At 42.4% G+C, this 21,822-nt stretch overlaps 1 protein-coding gene across 1 annotated transcript in view; it reads right to left on the reverse strand.

The window, feature by feature from the left end:
- The window catches only part of hacl1 (2-hydroxyacyl-CoA lyase 1), a 33,149-nt gene extending 11,793 nt beyond the window's left edge, over positions 1 to 21,356 (reverse strand). The window contains exons 1-12 of the mRNA XM_084337033.1: positions 21,109 to 21,356; positions 20,416 to 20,520; positions 20,276 to 20,316; positions 20,066 to 20,146; positions 19,878 to 19,950; positions 18,539 to 18,616; positions 13,516 to 13,610; positions 13,312 to 13,424; positions 10,082 to 10,217; positions 5,821 to 5,926; positions 2,660 to 2,743; positions 388 to 489 (exon numbers count right to left, since the gene is read on the reverse strand). Of these exons, the coding sequence (XP_084193159.1) occupies positions 388 to 489; positions 2,660 to 2,743; positions 5,821 to 5,926; positions 10,082 to 10,217; positions 13,312 to 13,424; positions 13,516 to 13,610; positions 18,539 to 18,616; positions 19,878 to 19,950; positions 20,066 to 20,146; positions 20,276 to 20,316; positions 20,416 to 20,520; positions 21,109 to 21,159 (1,065 nt within the window). The 5' untranslated portion in view covers positions 21,160 to 21,356. The remainder of the gene's footprint in view (positions 1 to 387; positions 490 to 2,659; positions 2,744 to 5,820; positions 5,927 to 10,081; positions 10,218 to 13,311; positions 13,425 to 13,515; positions 13,611 to 18,538; positions 18,617 to 19,877; positions 19,951 to 20,065; positions 20,147 to 20,275; positions 20,317 to 20,415; positions 20,521 to 21,108) is intronic.
- Positions 21,357 to 21,822: the final 466 nt, after the last annotated feature.

Here is a 21,822-nt window from a genome sequence, read left to right on the forward strand (position 1 = left end):
AATTTCTGAATACATTCCCAAAACTAATATTTCACTAATAACACTTTAACCTATTGGTAAACAAACGTATTGCTGAAAATATACACTATGACTGCTGTTTTGACAGGGTTAGGGTATTTACTCTTGGCTACATACAAAAATTAAAATAAACATTAACTCATTTCCCACCAACAACGAGTTTACTCGTAATAAATATGTTATGGAAACGTGGCACGTTAGCCACAAGGACCAGGCTAATGGCTGGCGCCCAATGTGTTAACTCATACAGTCTGTAGAGATGGATTTATGACGTGATGTCATTTGCGGTCCGCTAAATAGGTTAATACTTTAAGACAATTTGATACCCTGCATCAAGAGGATAATATACAGTACTTACAACACACTTACCTTTGTCATCTTTGCGTTAGTGGCCATCTTGTCCTTCAGTGTGTCCCACCACTCGGTCTCAGACGAGTAGCTCCAGCCGTCTTCACGGATCTTCTCCAGGAGCTACAGATTCAGAGTTTTATTTGCCATATGCAACAAGTACAATGGAATTCTTACTCTCCCTTTGCCCCACAGCATAAAGGAATAAAAAAGCAACAATTGACAGAATAAAAAAGCAGGTATTTATATAGAATAAACAATAAACTGTAAAATAAGTACAAGTATAAGTAAATACAAATACAAATAAAAATAAGTACACATTCGACAAGCTAAAATAATTGCACGAGGGTGCAGTAAAGTGGCTGAGCGTTTGAGTCCAGTAATGAGCAGATTAACTGCAGGAAGTAGGAAGTGATGCAACTGTATCCATCACAAGCAGGGCTTTCACCAACATTTTAGAACAAGATGGGTCGCAACTAGAGGTTGTTCCGGAGGGGAGGCAAAAATATTTGCAATAAAGAAAACCATTTGCTAGGCGGTCAGGTGGCGTAGCGGAGATTGCGCTCGTCACCAATGCAAGAGGCTGCGGTCTCGACTCCCGGAGTCAGCATTGCTTGAGGCTTGGGCTGATCGCTATACTAACTCGTTTGGCTGGGTTAGGGGGAGGGCAAGTCATGGGTGGGAATCTGGCGTTGTGGACAGCGACGCCTACAGGTCAGGTCTGGGCGCTTGCTCAGCGGAGGCAGGACTTGATGAACACAGCGTGACCTCCCACGCGTTACACTTCACCAATGAGAGTCCTCGCTGCCAGGTGAAAAAAGAGTCACTGGCTGTCGCCGCACGTGTCGGAGGAAGCGGATGACTTCAGGGTTCCCTTGTACCGACCGGTAGGAGAACATGCGCACAACAACCAGGTAGGGGAGGGGGGGAATTGGCACAACGACTAAATTGGGACGGGGAGAAAACAGAGAAAATTGGAGAAAGAGAGGACTAAAAAAATTAATAAAAAAGGAAAAAAACAAAAAAACATTTGGTGAAATTTCCTGCAACTTAAAAACACAATTTCAATAAAATAGCAAACACAAGGGTAAATTCCAAATACGTTTGTTATTTAAGTACAGTGTATACAGTTGAACAATAGTTTAACATTAAGATAAAATATTCCTTTAGTGATCCCCTTGAGGAAATTCTGGAACGCATTTTCCACGAAAACACACGCATGCATTAGGGGTGTGGACATTTCTTGATTATAAGATGCATCGCGATGCGGACGTGGACGATTCTGCATCAATGCAGTGACAGAACATAATCGATTATTAAAATAAAATAAAATAATATATATTTAAAAAAAAATTACTCCCTTGCTAGCTTTTATGTTCTTTTACAATGTAGCGCTTTGGGATTTGCTCCACAACTAAAGCGCCCTACAAATCAAATATATTATTATTATCATATTATTAAAGCTAGTGCTCTGGTCATGCATCCACTCAACTCATAGAAAATACAGCATCAGGCTATTCTAAAAGTATTGATACTAATTAAATGGAGTATTGAACTGTTTTTAACAGCTGGGTATCGAGATACCTTTCTAGTATCTGTATCATGCAACACTAGTAAAGACATTTATTTTGACATTCTGATTTAAGAACTTTCTAAATAAAAGTTAATTTATCTGACTGCTTGTATTAATTGATGAAAAAGTAGCCATGTGCAGTAATATAGATTATAAAATTGAGGATGTAATATATTATTCTCAATTGAGATGCATCGTAGAATCGAATAGTGAAGATTCACAGCTCTAGCATGCATGCATGCACATTGCACACACAGTGGAACAGAGGACAGAGCAATCACGTTTTAGATAATGATGCGTCTGTTTCTAAGTTCAATTGCAATTAGGGCTGGACAATATATGAATATTTATTATCTCATCTGTGTGATCATATTGTGTTTTTTTTATATTGTGAATCGTGACGCACAATTCTGTTATCTAAAACGTAATAATAATAACAACAACTGTATCACACATCCCATTACCACGCAGTCCGATATGATCAACATTACAATGATTAACTTCACACCAAAGCACTGGATGCACATCATTATCGAAAAGAAGTCTTCTGAATATTGCAGCACCTTTGTTCCCCCATATCAGGCAACTCTAACTGCAATTAAAATATCTCCGGTGCAGTTCAATGATTTTAATATGGCAGAAGCGGACACAAGATTGAAAGAGACAAATCAATTGTGCGGGGGTTACTGTAGGTTATCACTCACATTGCAGTAAACATACCTGATTGACAACAGCACTGATGTCTCCGAGCAGAGCGGCAGCTGGCCTTACATTGTTTCCCATCTCCTCGGCACAAAGGTCAACCTAAGAGCGGGGAGCACGCGGGCTATGTTACTATAGCATACCAGCAGCTCCACATGAGCGCTCGCGCCAGACACATTCCAACTGGAGGAGAGGTGACCAAACCTGGACATGCTGGACTATAAAAATACGAACGCATTACCACACACACACTGTAGTGGATAAACAACACAGTATAACCATAACCATTGCCATGTCGTTACTTTACAAGACCCACGGAGACACACAGAGGTTTGATTCAAATGATAATGTGCTGAAATAGAAATATCTGTGTTACGGACGGTGTCCTTATGTATATATATATATATAGGGAGTAGGGATGTCCGATATTATCGGCCGATATTGGCATTAAAATGTGATATCGGAAATGATCGGTATCGGTTTAATTTATTTTTTTATTTTTTTTACATTTATTTAACCTTTATTTACCCAGGCAAGCAAGTAAGAACAAATTCTGATTTAATTTATTGTCAAAAGTATGCATAATGTTGTGTTAATTCCACAACAAGAGATATGTAATGTTAATGACCTGAAATGATTCCATTTTGGGGGGGGGGGGGGGGGGGGGGGGGGGGGGCTGCATATATCGGTATTGGTTGATATCGGTAATTAAGAGTTGGACAACATCGGTATAAAAGCCAATATCGAACATCCCTAATAGGGAGTTATGTATGTTATCTGTTGTGTATATAGGCATGTTTTGGGTTGTCTCCCTCTTGTGCCTACATATCTATTTCTCAGGTGTCTCTGTTCCAGCTTCCAGCAGCCAGCTGGTCAATCAGCAACTCACCCCAGTGCAACGGCAGCTGAAGCTGATCTGCAATCAACATCCACTCTCCCTTTATATATCCCATGTTGTGCAATGTTAGTTAGCTCTTTTGGCTCATTGTGGTGGTGGGTGTCTCTCTGTCTTTGGTGATAATTCTCTTTGTGTCGTTTGGTATAGAGCCGTGGCTCTTTAGAGGGATATAGAGCAGTGGCTCTTCAGAGGTAAAAGCTCTGGTTCTTGGGGATATAGAGCAGTGGCTCTTCAGAGGTAAAAGCTCTGGTTCTTGAGGTACATTTGGTAGAGCTGGTAAAAACTCTGGTCATTAGTTTGTGTACATTTCTGTATTAACCCTATATTGGTTCCCTTGTTCACCCAGCCTATGGTGACTACTTTTCTTGTGTATTAATCTTTTTGTTTCGCACACAGGGACATTGAGGACAGGAAGATACCCTGGGTCTACATTTTGCATCACGTAGGTGACCTGATGTTAAAGGGGACATGCATTGCTATTCCAAGCACTATTTGGGCATCTTTACACAATTCCTGTGAGTCTATTGAACACATCTGTAAGCTTTTATTAAAAAAAATTCATCGTTTTATATTTCTAATTAAGTACTCAAAAGCCAAATTTCTCACTTTGGATTTCAGGCTGTGTTGGCCTGGATCCGCCCATAAGCACTTTGAGTGACAGTCATCCACACAGTCTGTGACTGGCACAGAGAGAGATAGAGACTGAGGGGGATACTAATTCATTTTGCTGCGGGGGCATAATCCCACGGGACAATGCATTGGTAACTTGTTTCAAATGACAATATATACCCCTGTGATTATTATTGTACGGATCGTAATACGGGCGTGCGCGTGGGAGCATGCGCAAAGATATTACAGTGATATGCTGATGCTCGACTGCGAGGGAGAGAGAGAGGGACACACGGAGGCACGGAGCACTGTAAACGCTGCGTGTGTGAGAGAAGACGGGTCCCCCTCTATCTCTCTCTCTCCCTTGCAGAGTCGCAGTCGACCACTTTCTCGTTTGAGGAAGTGTCGGGTTACACTATCTGCCTCGCTCTGTTTGAGGAAGTGAAGATTTTCCACTCTCTCTGCTGTCGCTGTCAACCATAGAGGGGGCGTTAGTTATGCAAATCAGTGCTATATTCACGTCAGCAAAACTGTCAAATCAGAACAGCTTAGTTGAGTGAGGGAAGATCTCGTTAACTCTAGACTAGACTGATGAGTCAATATGGTAATTAGGGACACAGACCCATTGATACTAACCCCTATTACTATAAAACCATGCTAAACACAGAAAAAATGCGTGTCCCCTTTAGAGTGAGCACCACCACCTGTACTTTTGGGCGTTCAGCGCCTGTAAAGGGGAGGGTGGGTTTTCATTTCCTTTTGTATTTTATTTGGTGCCACTAGGAAGTCCTCCTTGCTTTGTGTTGCTGTGTTTTGATTGTGAAATAAATACTATTATTTAGCTAATTGTTTCTATGGTTTTGTGTCACTGCACCCTCACCTTCCCTGTCTGTGGCCTTGTGTTGCGTCCCCGTACTGGGGTGAGTAACAATCTGAAATAAAAAATTATATATAATATATATATATACCGGTATATACTATTATGCACTTTGCTAAGTAATCTACCTTGCTTATATTACTACCTACTATGCTAGTGTTGTCTATACTACCATGCACTCAAGACTCAAGTTCAAAACTGTTTGATGAACAATCCTACTGACCCTTAGCTGCCAGAGTTGTACCCTTCCTGCTGACTTGTTGTACAGAACTTGTAAGTCGCTTTGGATAATGCCAGTTACCCAGGTGGTTGCCAGTTACCCAGGTGGGGTATCTCCTGGGCCTTTCTGTGTGGAGTTTGCATGTTCTCCCCATGCTCGCAAGGGTTTCCCCCCCCCCCGATAAGAAACCCAATGGAAAAACATGCAGAACAGATCGCTAACGCTGTCACGTCCCTGACGAAGACGGACAAGAGCACTTGGATTGGTCCCTGGGTGCGGCCCCACGCCGCAGCCCATGTCTGCCCTTGGGGGGAAGGACGACGGGATGGGTCAAATGCAGAGAGGAACATGTCATCGGCGACCCAAAAACAAAAAATTGCATGTGTGTGTATCTGTGTGCCGCCCATTGCATGTGTGTGTCACTGCATGACGACATTGTCAATGTGTGCAATGAATAAAGACCAAAGTCCAGTTTAATAAAAGCGTCAGCTAAATGACTAAATGTAAAATGTTCTGCTATGGTACGTGAAGACATGCTAAAAGAAGAAACCTTGGGGCTGGTGGGTTTGACCTACCTGGATGACCTTCACGTGAGGATGGAATCTAGGTGGAAGACCAAAATGGAGGATCCAGTTCAGTCTGGCCCCGAAGAGAACCACCACGTCAGCCTGGAGCAGAGCTCTGGGTTAAGGACACAGGGGGAGGAGAATAAGATAAGATATTCCTTTATTGATCCCCTTGGGGAAATTCAGGCATCATAGCAGAATGGGGGAGGTGGAGGGGAGGTACAGGTAGTAAAAACAAGCAGTGTAAACAATATAACAAATCAATATAATTAACTAATTGCTAGCGGAGAAGCTCTCTGCGATGCAGCTGGAGCACGGCTTGGTGGCCTGGATCAAGGACTACCTCACTGAGAGGCCACAGTACGTCAGACTAAAGGACAGTCAGTCTGACGTACTGGTGAGCAACACCGGCGCCCCCCAGGGAACTGTGCTGTCACCCTTCCTCTTCACCCTCTACACCTCAGACTTCTGCCGCAACTCCAGCGGGTGCCACCTGCAGAAGTTCTCAGACGACTCCTCCATCGTAAGCTACATCACCGACGATGATGAGGAGGAGTACAGAGCCCTGGTGGAGAGCTTCGTGGGGTGGAGCGACAGCAACCACCTCCAACTCAACACCAGTAAGACCAAGGAGCTGGTGGTGGACTTCCGGAGGGGCAAGAAGAGGCCCCCCCCGATTCCCATCTCCATCCGAGGGGTGGATGTGGAGATGGTGGACTCATACAAGTTCCTTGGGGTACACCTGAACAATAAACTGGACTGGTCGGACAACACAGAGGCCCTCTACAGGAAGGGACAGAGCAGGCTGTTCTTCCTGAGGAGACTCAGGTCCTTCAATGTGTGCAACAAACTGCTGCAGTCTTTTTACCAGTCTGTTGTGGCCAGCATCCTCTTCTATGCTGTGGCATGCTGGGGAGGCTACATCAACTCAAGGGACACCAACAAGCTCAACAAGCTGGTGAGGAAGGCTAGCTCTGTGGTGGGAGTCGAGCTACCTAGACTTGAGGTGATGGTAGAGAGGGGGATGATAAGGAAGCTGGATGCCATCATGGAGAACCCCTACCACCCTCTCTACGACGAGCTAGTCAAGATGAGAAGCTCGTTCAGCCACAGACTCATCCCCCCCCGACACTCAACTAACCGCCTCGGACAGTCCTTCATACCAGCGGCCATCAGGCTCCACAACAGTGGGCAGCGACTAGCAGCCTCCAGGCCCCACAACAGGGGGCAGCGACAGCGACTGCTACCAGACATTGACCTGGGACTTATAGGAACCCAAGGGGGACAAAGTAGACTACCCTGGTACTTTGATTAATGTAGACTCAGTAGATAGTAAATTATTATAACACTACCTCTTGCATACTGCACCTCATGTGACACTGTGAATAATGTGAATATTCCTCAGCTAGTCAGATAGTAAATTATATTGACCATATTGATCAAATTGTTTACACTGCCTGTGTTGTCTTTTACTACCTGTATACTGTGTTGTTTTACTACCTGTACCCCTCCCCCCCTCCCCCCCATGCTGCTATGATGCCTGAATTTCCCCAAGGGGATCAATAAAGGAATATCTTATCTTATCTTATCTTATCTTATACAGTATTCAAATATGGTGCAGTATGCATAAGGTAGTATTATTGTCCTTTTTAGGTTCCTAGTAGTTGGATGTCTGGCAGCAGTCCCTGCCCAGTGCAGCCTGATGGCCGCTGGTATGAAGGACTGGCCGAGGCAGTTAGTTGAGTGTCGGGGGGGGGGGGGGGGGGGGGGGGGGGGGTATGAGTCTGTGACTGAACGTGATTCTCATGTCATGTGGACAGACCGACAAAAATAACAGGTTTGTTAGGGCTGAGCCATATGGCCAAGATATCATATCACAATATTTTTCTTTCATATCACATACGTTTTGACGGTACAACAGTATGTGACGGTAGAGTTTTCCAGTACAAATTGTACAATGTAATATGACTTTTGTACGTCTTCATCTTGTAATACAATTGTCTTGGTGCTATTTCATTCAAAACGGCCTATTTTTCTTTTTAATACTGCTTGCAAAGATGATTTTTTATTAACTTTCAAATATATTATACAGTGTGTATTTTAAATGTAGTATTGTTATTTCTTAATTATAATTTTTATTATATAAATATCATTTATAATATATTATATTTATAAATATTATATAAAAAATTATATATATATATATATTTTTATACAATATATTTATATATCATGGAATGACTGTATAGTAAAAATCCACACATTTGCATGAATCCATGACCGTATACTATAATATTTGGTATACCTCCCTATCATATGTGTCAATAAAAAATTTTCTTAACCCATTTAGACCTAAAAACGCCTGCTAAAAACGCCTATTAAAACTAGGGCTGGGCGATAAAACGATAACGATAACTATCGCGATAAATTATTTCCTCGAAATAAACGTGAAACGTGGTCGCAAAGTTTCGATATATCGATTTTCCAAGCTTGGATATGAGCACACGCACTAACAACCAATCAGTGAAGGAGATGGCCGATAGCGGAAGGAGACCCGGAAGGAGGCGCGGAGGTAGGACTCAGTAAACAAGGCTGGCTATGGCTAATTAGCTTGCACGGCGCTATTTTACAGTTTACCTGCCGAGTTGGTGTGTGTTTTGAATTCTGAGGGTAACTGTTATAGTAGTGTGGGGTATACGGTGGACGTCGTTGCAATGAATTGGGTGGAACAGAGTATTTTAGGGTCATTTTTGAGTCATGAGATACTCCGCTTGAGATACTCCGCTTGCTTTTGCTAACTGCTAACGTGCGCGGACTGATGACGACATCAACTCAACTCTCGAGACATTCACAGCAGCAAAACAAGTCAGCCCGCGTATCGGCGCCGGGCATAATAAGTTAATTAAACTTGACAGACATTATATCGATGATAATTATCGATATCGAGTTATATGAAAATAATTTAATAATTTTATCGCGATAACGTTTTTGGTCATATCGCCCAGCCCTAATTAAAACCTATGCAATTATTAAAACCTGAGGGTTTTTTTGGAAAGATTTTCAGAATTGTCAATCTTCACTAAAACCTTTTATATCTCAGTCTCTGGCACAGGTAGAAACATGAAATGAAAACCATTTGATAGAATACAACTTGGGCTTTTATTTGAACATCATTAATTTACTATAATGTGCATTGACATTCATAAGAAATCTATAAACAACAACAAATATAAAATACTAAATATAAGATACTGCCACCTAGCATGATTCGGCCGACATTGCAATCTCGATGTCTCAGTATGAGTCCCAATGATACACAGAGGTCCGTGAGACTGTATAGAATATTAAAATCAAATCAAATCAAAAATTATGAAAACGATCGAAAACCCGAGATTTCTCGGGTTCTGGCGCTCAACCGCTGGCGAGATAACCAGAGAAATGTCGGGTCTGGCGCTGAAAGTGTTAATAAAAAAATATATAATAATAATTAAAATCCCAAAGCATTCCCCCACATGTATTTCAGCTAATCACAGCGCTTTTCATTACTCACATACGTCACGGTGACCAATTGCAGCCACTCTTATTGTCTGGGACCAAATACGGCCACGCCCCACTCCCAGCAAAAAGTGGGAATCTCTAGAATGGGTTTGGGGCGGCGCTGTATACGGAAGTAGCTCTCAAGGTGACGATTAGACAACACTTTTTTGTTGTCAGTAGATGGCAGCATTGGTTTAAAATTAAAGGCTGAAAATGTTGAGAACTACAACACTGCATTTCCCAAGAGCGTTAGCACAGGTCGCAGGTCACTGGGATGGGTCTATATTCTCCGACGTGATCTGAACAGCGTTAAACTATTACTGCAACCTCGGTATAGCGACCGCGAATGGCCAACTAATTATCTTAACAAAAGTGCGCTGGTAGCATTACATATGTTGTCTAAAGGGGGACATATGGTACAATTTAAGATTCTAATGATAATCGGCATATAAAGGACAAGATAAAGCATTGTTAATTTGTAAGAAACCTCAATGAAAACGGCGCAGGGTGCTATTGTTATGAAAATGTGATAGAATCCTATAAAAATGTGGACGCACTTGGCCTATGTTCCGTTACCTTGAAAATGGCGACACTGTCTGAAATGACCTACACGCACATGTAGCATCCGGTCTTAAAAGTATACACACACACACACACAGCATCCGGTCTAAATGGGTTTTAATTGAATAAACCTACATACAGAATGATGTGAAATGTATGAAGGGAGGCTGACCTAGAGCGAGCTGCAGCCACACAGTTGCCATGGTTATCAGGTAGCACTCCCTTTCCCATGGGCGTGGGCAGGAAGGGCAAGCCGCTCAACTCCACCAGCTCCTTCAGAGCACCTTCTGCTCGGCCGTGGGCCGCTCCTGTTGGGGGCCACGTTACATTAGATTCAAATGTATTGTCATCATGCAGCACAAGTACAGTACAATGAAAGGACGTTTGGCATCCAACCAGAGTGCAAATGTAACAGTAAAGTGCAATAGTAATATACAATGTACAGGTGGTTAAACTGGGTATAAAATATATAAATTGAGTATAGTGCTAATCAGAGATGTAGTATTAATATGTACAGTGATACAGGTATAAAGACAGTATGGTAATAGTCAAACTGGCCAGCAGCGTAACTAGTAAGATTAGGTAAGGGATGTGTACAGATATAGATATAGAATCTACACATATGCAAAAGGGTTATGTTGAGGTATGTACAGACAAATGTATATATATATATATATATATATATATATATATATATATATATATATGGTAAGAATAAAGGAATATCGTATCTTAATATATATATACACACGGTATATAGAGCATTTTTGTACATGCCATCATACAGTTATATTTGTTAAATGCAAAAAGTATGTATAAGAAGTATAAGTATGTATATAGAGGTACATATACAGGTAGATTCAGACAGATATGGATAAATATGTGGTAAATATAAATATATAAATGTATATATACGGTATATAAAGCACTATTGTACATGCTATCATACAGAGTTATATGCATAGACTATAGAATGAGCTTACAGATTCCAGGTAGTTATGACCATATCTTATATCTTATCTACAGAACCACCATCTTTGATATGCCCACTCTGTGTTCGGCTGATAATGGAAGCATGACTATATAAACTGAAAACAGTCACAAGACATTATTTGTTGTGCCCAGAGATCAAATCAAATCAAATTGATTTGTAAAGCCCGAAATCACAAGGTAATATTCCTCATGGGCTGTTCAAGTCTTCTTTAAACAAGTCAAGAAGAAACATCACAAAAAAAATCTAAATCCACCATAAAATCCAAATATGCAACACTCCCAGACATTCCCCAACGAAGGTAAGGAAAAACGCACTAAAAACCTAGCAATAGGAAAAAAGCACCACAGGCGATGTGGAGGAGAGAAACCTTAGAGATGATGTTAAGTGGAACTGTAAGTACCCCTCCTGGTCCAGGACAGGATATCTGCAAGTTCAATTTAAGACTTTTTAAGACCTTTTTAATACCACTTAAAACAAAGTTAAATACCAATTTCATGACCATGCTAGTCAAAAGCAACAACACATAGCGACACTGAACGATAGGTTATGACTATAACCAAGTTCTGTTAATTAGGGGTGACGCTTGGCATCACTCATGCACTCCCTCGCGTACGTGCACGCGCACTGAATAAATTCCACAAATGTACCTTTAATACCAGTATTAGTCTGACCACACCCCTCATCAGCTTACCTTCATAAGCAGGTGTGTGGTCACCTGCTCTCCTCCTACCCAAGCTTTCACCACAAGGTGAGGTCAAGGGTTGCAGCGGCGTCGGATGCCAAGCGTCACCCCTAATTAACAGAACTTGGTTATAGTCATAACCTATCGTTCTGTATCATTAAGGGGTTCCGCTTGGCATCACTCATGCACAAAGGGAGGCCAAGCGGAGCCACTGGCCGACAAATACACCCCGCTGAAGGCCCCCCACAACCAACAGAACAGGGAGGGCCGAGCCCCCCCGACCCCCCCTAATGGAGGGCACCCCCCCTATTAGAGGTTTACCGGGAGGGCGACGGACCCGACCGTGCGAAGAGGCACTCAAGCAACTCAACGCACAGGGTGAGCAGACCGTGGCTTGACCCCACGACTACACACACGCACAACCCGCATCCCTCACATGCAGCAGGCTGCAACTGGTCAAGGAGCCACAGTCTGATGTGGCCGACAGTAGGGCATCCTGCTGATGAGGCCAAGGTGGTTCCTCGACATCCTCGAACAGGGAGCCCCATGGAGCCATTTCTCCCCCCTCCGGTGTTTCCTGAGGAGGGATACTCTCCTCCACGGGACCATCATACAAGAATCCGTCCGCCTCTTCCATGAAGTCCTCAGTTTCCATCGGAAATCCAGAGCCGGACGCATCCTCGCTGGTCTCCAGCAGTTCCCCAAACCCAGGCCGTTCGCGCCTGCATGCTACCATCTTGCGACGTGAACGGGCAGACGCGAAAAGTTTGCGTCGCAAATCCTCCGGCTCCAAAACAACCGACCGTTCACCAACGGACGATTCCCTGGAACCAGAAGAACCAGAGTCGAGATCAGGCCATCGCCGGAGCGACGGCACCGACTCCTCGGCTCTTCGGAGAGGCAAACTATCCATCGGCTGTCTCCTGGGCTGGGTCGGCAACCATGAAAGTGGCAACAGCCCAGCACCAGAACGCACGACGGAGGCGGGAATGGAGAACCGCTGGTGAAGAGTAGGTCTAGCGGGTCTACTCTCCGCAGAATACATTATGACCCAAACTTTTTCTTTACAACAGATATGAGAAAAGAAAAAATTAAGCACAATGTAGACTTGTCACAACTCTTTTCAACTAATCAACACGTCAAGTGGGGTACTACCGAGGCACTTCCTTGTGGTGAAAGCGAGAAGGAGGAGAGCAGGTGACCACACACCTGCTTATGAAGGTAAGCTGATGAGGGGTGTGGTCAGACTAATACTGGTATTAAAGGTACATTTGTGGAATTTATTCAGTGCGCGTGCACGTACGCGAGGGAGTGCATGAGTGATGCCAAGCGGAACCCCTTAATGATACAGAACTGGTGGCTGCACTTGCGCGGCAATTAAAATTCTTGCACGTTCCATACAAGCTCTCGCCAGATGCACCAAGCTCCCGGTAGCCCGGCAAAAAACGGCGGCTTGAATACAAAAACATTTCATATATTTAATATTATTTCATCTCCCGACAGCCGGGCTGCCCTCCATTTTTTTTTTTTTTTTTTATACCTGTGCAAATGAAATGTAATACTTTTTAAGACTTTTAATACACCGCAGATATCGTGTAGGATCACATCCTGCCAGACCCTTCTCTCCTGTGTCTCCCTCCCAGCTTTCCAACTGTATCGATAAACAAAAAATACAAGAGGAGTTTAGGAGTTAAAAAAAGACATTATTTGTTTGAAAGTTATATACCTTTGCCAATGATGAGTAAGGGCCTTTCAGCACCTTTTAGGATGGAGAGGGCCTCTGTGATCACTGTGTGATCAGCCAGACTCACTGGAGGAGGTGGACAACAGGACACAAGTCTGCTGGGAGGAAGACAGTGGTTTCAATGTGACACAGACAATGTATTATCATTTATCAGACATTGTTTCATGACTGAAAATAACGTCTAACCTGACTTTGCTCCTGTCCACTTTATCATTCACCATGTCCCCTGAAATGTCCACGTAACAGGCACCTGGACGTCCATACATGCTTGTCCGAACTGCCTATCAGAAAAGCAGAAATCATTCTGGCTAATCAGATTTTTTTTGCTCATTATGTGACTCAGATCTGTTTTTTTCCATAACAGTGAACAGCACACATCACATGGAATGTGATCTTTTCAATTCTGATTTGGGCTATTTTCATAATGGTCCTGAATCAGATACAGGACTGATTATTTGCAATGCAACCTCAGTCTGAACAGTCATATCGGAATTCATGCGACTTTTACGTCACTCTAGAGATCGACAACACTCATCACAATTCTGCGCTGGCGGGAGTCACTCATGAATACAAACATGGAAGACAGCTGTGAAATCTGTTTCTGTTTGGGATGCACCGAATACTGGTATGGGATATCAATATGATACCAGGCTAAAATAGAATATCGGTATCAGAGAATTTCCCGATACTAAATCCGATACCAAGAAACACGTCTAACATGTCAGAAGTCAAGGAAAAGGACACTGGCTCCCCTGAAAACCTACTTTAAGACGTTCAGGGGGGGGGGTTCTAATTTTTTTTTAGATTTTCTGTACATTAAGGTTCCTGAAATAGATAATAATAAAAAAGAAATGTCTGTTGTGTGTTTATTTGTAATGTATATATCCATATCTGTCTGAATATATACATGCATACAATCCTTATATATACCTACTTATACACCTGCATATAACCCATATAACTCTATATATATAACCCATATAACATTATCCAGGTGAAAAGTTAACTTCATTCAAGCGAGGCATTGCAATCCTTGACATAAATAATTTGATGTATAATTAAATCAAAGGAAATGCGTTTGGGTCTGAAAGTGTGGCTGGTCTGCCGTTCTGCAGCTGGATACTATTGGTTTGTTTTGGCAAAACTCTTCTGCTCTGTGTGACAATAAATAAATTAATGATGATATGCAATTTAAAACCAAAAATAAAATCCATATTTTTTTTTTTGTCGATCCCGATCTTCGGAAAATCACGTGATCGGCCCCGATCCCGATCACGTGATCGGATCGGGACATCGCTACATGTAATACAGTATACATATCTATCCACATCTGTCTGTATATACCTGCATATAATACGTTTTACATATCTGTAGATACTATATCTATATCTGTACATGTCCCTTACCTACTCTTATAGTTACAGTATGACTAGTATATTATTATTGCACTTCACTGTTACATTTGCACTTTGACAATTAATTTGAATCTAATTTAATCTAATCTGATTCACCAAAAAAACAAAGACAAGGACAATGAGTGATGACAACAGCACACCAGCTACAGCTAACGTTATTTTGCCGGGGGGCTGTCGAGGAGTTCCCCGACTTTAAGATTGCAAAGCAAGTAAGGCGGCTGGGTGGTGCAGCGGACATTGCGCTCGTCACCAATGCATGAGACACCGGTATCGAATCCGGCTGTCGGCGTTGCCTCCGGCTTGGGCCGGCCGTCATACTAACTCAATTGGCAGAGTTAGCGGGTGGGAAGTCGATGGGTGGTAATCTGGACGTTGTAAACAGCGACTCCTACAGGTCGGTTGGGGCGCCTGCACAGCAGAGACAGGAAAATGGCGGGGGCAGTGTGAGCCTCCTACACGTTACTCCTCACCAAATGAGTCCGCGCTGGCAGGTGAAAAGATGCGACTGGCTGCCTACACATGTAACGGAGGGGACATGTGATGGGCTTCTATCCTCCCTACAACCGGCCAGTGGAGGGAACATGTGAGCAACGATCAAGACAGGGGAGGGGAGAATTGGCACGGCTAAATTGGGATGGGAGAAAAATAGAAAAAAAAGTGGATAAAAAAGATTGCAAAGCAGAGCACCGTGGAAAATGCTAGTAAGACTTCAAACAGCAAGTGTGACCTTCTTGTCCAGCTCAGCTGAGTGTGAGAGGGGCTTTTCTGCTGTGAATTGTACTGACCGCAAGTATCGGAACAAGTTGCGTGAGCAAAGCCTCTCCTCACTTCTCTTGGTGGATCTGAATGGACCCCCTTTGGAGCGATTTCATCCCAGAGCTTTCTCTAAACAATGTTATAGCCAACGTGCCAGCACCACCACGTGGTTTAAATAAAAAAATATATTTTCAAAAATAACACGTTTTAGTTTTTTAGAGTGAAAGCTTGCGGCCAGCTTAGAAACAGATGCATTATTGTCTAATACGCGATTGCGACCTCTGTTCCTTTGTTCAACTTTAAACTATTGTGCAACCTTATACACTGTACTTAAGGGAAACTATCTTATAAATGGCCTTTTCCAGTGTTTAGCATTGTTTTCTAGCAATGTGGGGTTGTACCAACACTGTCATGGTCTCAAATTCTCATTTTGGCGCATTCCTCCAGTTCAGCTGAGACAAGATCCTCCCCCAATAAACCAAGCCATTCTGAATTTAGCAGATCTGTGACGTGTTCAGGCGCTGATCTGCCACCGCCCGCCCACAATCAACTGTGATACGTTTATATTAGCAGCGAGTGCAAATAATGCGGAAGCGGTTTTGACAGCAGACCTTCAGCTGTTCCCACACAAACACACCGTGAATCACACACACAGAGAACTAGATAAAAACGGGTGGGAGGTAATGGGACTGGGAGGAGCTCTCTCTCTCTCTCTCGCTCGCTCTCTTAACCGTCTGTAGTGTGGTAGTGAAAGGTTAACCTTTTGTAGTGTGGTAGTGAAAGGGTTCAATCAGATTGACTTGCATAATGTAGGAACTGATGTTTCAGTACCCTGGACAGCGCCGTTTGTTGTGTGTAGGTGCTGTGGCGACAGACAGACCGAACAGGTCACTTACAGTAGTTTGGATTCTTAGCCTGCTTGCTTTTTGTGGTTGTAACTTTCGGCCCCAATTTAATTTCCCCTACATTGTAGTTGTAGCAATCCACAGACAGAAGGGAAATGAAGGGACAGTCATCATGAAAGAGAGAGAGAGAGAGATTTTCTCGGAAGTGTTTAACGCTGATATCACCATTTATCGCAGTCATCACACATGCTTGGGTGACGTGAAGTGATATGAGTTATTCACTTTGGCATATATGCTCTTTGGAAATCTTGCAGTAAATCTACTCTATATAATTTATTTGAGGATAAAAAGGTCATACTGCAGTAGCCTACTATGACTAATTATTATTTAATTTCAGGCAAAATGTTACGTGAGGATATATATATTTTTTTTTATCCACTTTTTCTCCCATTTTCTATATTTTCTCCCATCCCAATTTCGTATCATCCAATTCAACCCTCCCCTGTCACGGACGCTGTTTCTTGCCTCCCACAAGCCGGCTGCAATGTGGACCAAGTCATACATAGCACAAGTCCCCTCCGGTACTTGAGGTAACAGCAGTCGCATCTTTTCACCTGCGCAGCTCGATCTCTCAGTGGCGAGGAGTAACGCGTGGGAGGCTCACGCTGCCCCCGACACTTCCTGATTCTACTGTGCAGGCGCACCAACCGACCTGTAGGAGTCGCTGTCCACAACGCCCGATCCCCACCCATCAGTTTCCCACCCCCAAATACGGCCAATGTGTATTAGTACGGACGACCAGCTAAACTGAAAACAATGTGGAGAGCTGGGCTCGAACAGGCGAGCCCAGCGTCTCAGCATTCGTGGTGAGCGCCTTGCCCACTACGCCACGTAGCCGCCCCCTTGTTACGTGAGGATTTGTATAGTTTTGTATGCCATTTGTTTGAAGAGCTTTTCTTTTTTGAACTCAGGGAATGCAAAATATCTTTAGACTATTTATAGAAATACATGTTTTGTTAATATTGAATTGCATCTTGATTATAGTTAGGATTCTTGAAGGGGTGTATGAGGCAGAAAAACGTTGCTAGTGTCCCCCTGCCGATTTTGTGATTTTATGCCATTTTTTGCACCGATTAATACATGTATTCTTTGATTTTTAAACAGTAGTAGCCTTATGTTGTTGTTATTTAGTCTCTCTAAAATTGTTATTGAGAGTATAAACTGCCTTTAGTATAGAATGTTTTTTCGCAGTAACCATGCAATTGACCACGATGCCACACACTTCCATGTATGTGCGTGCATGTGCCATGTTTAGTAGCAGTGTGCACCGGAGAATAGGGCTTCACCCGAACGCCACTGAACCCCATCTATAATGTTCATTAAAAGTAATGGATCGGATCTGACTTGGTATCGGCCGATATCCAGAGCCCAGGTATCGGTATCCAGACTGAAAAAGTTGGATCGGTGCATCCCTTGTTTCTGTGGAGTCATTCATCCCACCATCCTGTTTCTGTGGAGTCATTCATCCCACCATCCTGTTTCTGTGGAGTCATTCATCCCACCATCCTGTTTCTGTGGAGTCATTCATCCCACCATCCTGTTTCTGTGGAGTCATTCATCCCACCATCCCTTGTTTCTGTGGAGTCATTCATCCCACCATCCTGTTTCTGTGGAGTCATTCATCCCACCATCCTGTTTCTGTGGAGTCATTCATCCCACCATCCTGTTTCTGTGGAGTCATTCATCCCACCATCCTGTTTCTGTGGAGTCATTCATCCCACCATCCTGTTTCTGTGGAGTCATTCATCCCACCATCCTGTTTCTGTGGAGTCATTCATCCCACCATCCTGTTTCTGTGGAGTCATTCATCCCACCATCCTGTTTCTGTGGAGTCATTCATCCCACCATCCTGTTTCTGTGGAGTCAATCATCCCACCATCCCTCCTTTCTGTGGAGTCATTCATCCCACCATCCTGTTTCTGTGGAGTCAATCATCCGACTAATCGATAAGTCGACAAAGTCCTATGACTATTAGTTGACTATGAATATCTGAAGTCAAGGAAGGACAGCTCTTACTGCCATCTAATGATAAGAGAGGTTTTATACTCGAGGTCACTGAGCAGGTTAAAGGAGTCAGTTACTCATCGTATAATCTGAGTCTAAGGAAGCAAAGGACTGTCATGTTATACCTACCTTTTCTATGACTGAGGGGATGGTGTCAAGGCCGCTGGGTCTGGCAGAGAACTTGCTATAGAGACGGCATGCTTCAACCTATCAACAAAGAAAAGGAGGTGCTATGTATAGCCAAAGACATACATAGAAATAGAAATAGCACATTCAGCCATAGATCTATCCCCTCAGCCAGGCACGTGCACACATAGAGGCCAAGGGGTGCCTGAGCACCTGCCTTTTTGAGCCTCATCAAAAAAGTGCCCTTTTTGAATTTTTTTTTTTTTACAGTTACGCATATAGACTGCCCTTCCAACTGAAAAATGTCAGGATAGAATCAAAATATTAGGTAAAGAGAGAGAGATGCCCCATATTCCATTGCAGTTTGCACGGCCTCCTCAGCGTGCCTCTCCGCGGACCTATATATTTTATGCATAGCGTGGGTGGTGATGATGATGATGATAGAAACCGCTGTTGAATGCTGGTATTACACTCATTGAGGGACACGAAGAAGTCAAGTCCGATGGGATTTGGGAATCTCAAATAGAAATCGGGATTGGAATAAAAAATGCATTTATATTAAACAATACAGAATATACAGCACTTCTTGGGGTCTGTAGGGTAAGCACTTATTCCCTCCCCCCTGAACATTTATGGAGATTTATGGTCCTTTTAAGTCAGTGATAAAAGTGTCTTTCAAGGATAAGTGAGCTCCTGCACTGATTATTATAGTTCAATATTCAATATTTGATCACCAAAACCCCCCAAAAAACATAAAAAGGGGGCCCCCCGCCCGAAAAGGGCCCTTAAAAATTGCGCTTGCGCGCTACGCGCGCTCGGTTAATATATACACACAAGTGTAGTGCCCTTTTTAGCCTTTGAGCACCTGCCCCTCTAAAGTCCTGTGCACGTCCCTGCCCTCAGCATATATGTATAGGGTATTAGATAGCAAGTGGTGTATACCTTGTATATTACATTTATTTAAATGGTAATTTCATTGGATGTGCACTGTTAATTAATGCTTGTATATCTAATTTTATGTTGTCATGTGTATGTTTAAAAAATAATAAAAAGACAAATAAAAAAAAAAAAAAGACTTATCCCCTCATGACACACCACAAACAGCCATGGCCAGTCCTTCGTTGAATCCTGCCACTCACTACTGTTCACTACTACTATACTGTTATCACTATATCATTATTACTTGCACTTTGTTGTATGTTCTATTATTATTATTATTACTACCCCCCACCATGCTGCTATGACACTTGAATTTCCCCAAGGGGATTAATAAAGGAATACTTGACTTGACCTGATATAACGTTAGAATATTAAATAAACACAACGGCATAGTAGGTTTTACCTGAGGAAACTCTTGAAAGGCCCCAAATGTTTCTTGGTTTTGATCAGAAGAACCTCCAATTACAACCACTGGCCTGGAAAATAGTAAAACAAAAATCAGTGTGAACAAAGCCATCGACTTCCAGGTTACAACATTATCCGTTACAAGGTATTCGAAAAATATCAAATAGTCTGATTACTGGGTCATACCAGCAGTTCATGTTAGCGTTGGCCATTCCGCCAAGAGCATGGATGAGCCCTGGGCCAGACACGACCAGACAAGCACCTGGCCTGAATAAGGATAATCACAGGAGACAGGGACATGTACGTGATACAAACTGATAACGCGAACCGCTCAGTTAACAAAGATAATTGTGTGAATAATGAGTCAGTTTCTTGTTGGGAACAGACAGAACCTACCGTCCAGTGAGGTATCCAATTGCAGAGGCAGCATAGCAGGCCTGTTGGATGACAGATAAAACGCAGGTCAACATTGTCACTGTGTTGAAAACCCTGTGTGTTTTGTAAATTAATAGCAGTCTTTGAAATAAATGTTTTACCGCTTGTTCGTTGCGCATTCCCACATATTTGATCCCCTCTGCTTGAGCAGCCATGGCTACTTCAATGACTGGAACTCCAACTATCCCGAACATATATTCCACGTTCTACAGGGAGAGACGTCAGTTTATGGTTTATAAATAAGCATCGATCAAGACAGGAATGTGATTTTGTTTACACGTAAGTGAGGTATAGACCTAAATAACAAACGTATACGTTTTTTATTTTTTTTTATTGTGAAAATAACATAATACAAATTAGATATATAAAAGTATACTAGAATAAATCAGCTAGTCAATGACAATTATATAATCAACAATAACGAAAAAACAAACATTAAAAACAACAATCAGGGGGGTAATAATTGAAATCAATAATTTGTTGGAAAAAAAACGTGTTTTCATAGCTTTCTTATTATAATGCAATGGTTTTAATGTAATATTCACACAAAACACGGAAAACAGACTTATTTTTCTTTTATCTATGTGCATAAATATGAAATTTGGCCAAACGAGTTAAAAAACATTTACATCAACATGATCAAACTTGTGATCACGCAGTCCTTGACTTTTGACACACTTCTTGCAACTCCTGCGTAGTTAATGTTACTGCAAGGACAGGGAGCTGCAGGACGATATTTTCTTGCTCAGAACTTTGACAAGTTGCATTTTGAAAGTTTTTTCAAACGATCTTACCTGAGATTTAAGAGCCTCAGCAATCAACTGAGCTCCTGTCACTTCTTCCATGGCTGTCCAAAAACAAAAAGATAGTCTCCTTGGTTACACAGTAGGCTACACTCACGAAACAAACATTTACTGTTGAAGCCTAGTCGAAATATTAATATCGTCCTCACTGCTCACTACTTTATTACTATTGTAAAACGGTCATAAACGACTGTTGATGGTATTGATCATTGATCATGGATGCACTTTCTGAAGTTGACTATTGTCTAACCAGTTTCTATCACTTCCGGGGATGACACGACGCCAGCCAATCGTGTGTCGCGCAGTACACACGTGTTCCATTGCAACATTTTTATTATCCGTTCAAAACGTAGGACTGACTCTGACTGAAACCATTGACAGAAAAAACACCCCATCGCAATAGTATATTATTATACTAGTGTAGTGTATGAAACATAATCTTGTTAAACAGCCAGTATTTCAGATAGTATTTACTAGCAAATTCCCGTATTTACATTTACATTTACATTTAGCTGACGCTTTTATCCAAAGCGACTTACAAGATCTGTACGACAAGACACATCAGACACTTGACTATCACTTTTCATAGCGACTTCGGACTAGCCGAGAGACAGTAGTTTCTCAGTTAGAATAGTACCTCCACATTATATATATCAGAGAAAGGGAAACAGTACTATAAGGCAAAATTAGGCATCTGCACAGAAT

Source organism: Notolepis coatsorum, assembly GCF_963971535.1.
Source record: "Notolepis coatsorum genome assembly, chromosome: 19".
Lineage (NCBI taxonomy): Eukaryota > Metazoa > Chordata > Actinopteri > Aulopiformes > Paralepididae > Notolepis > Notolepis coatsorum.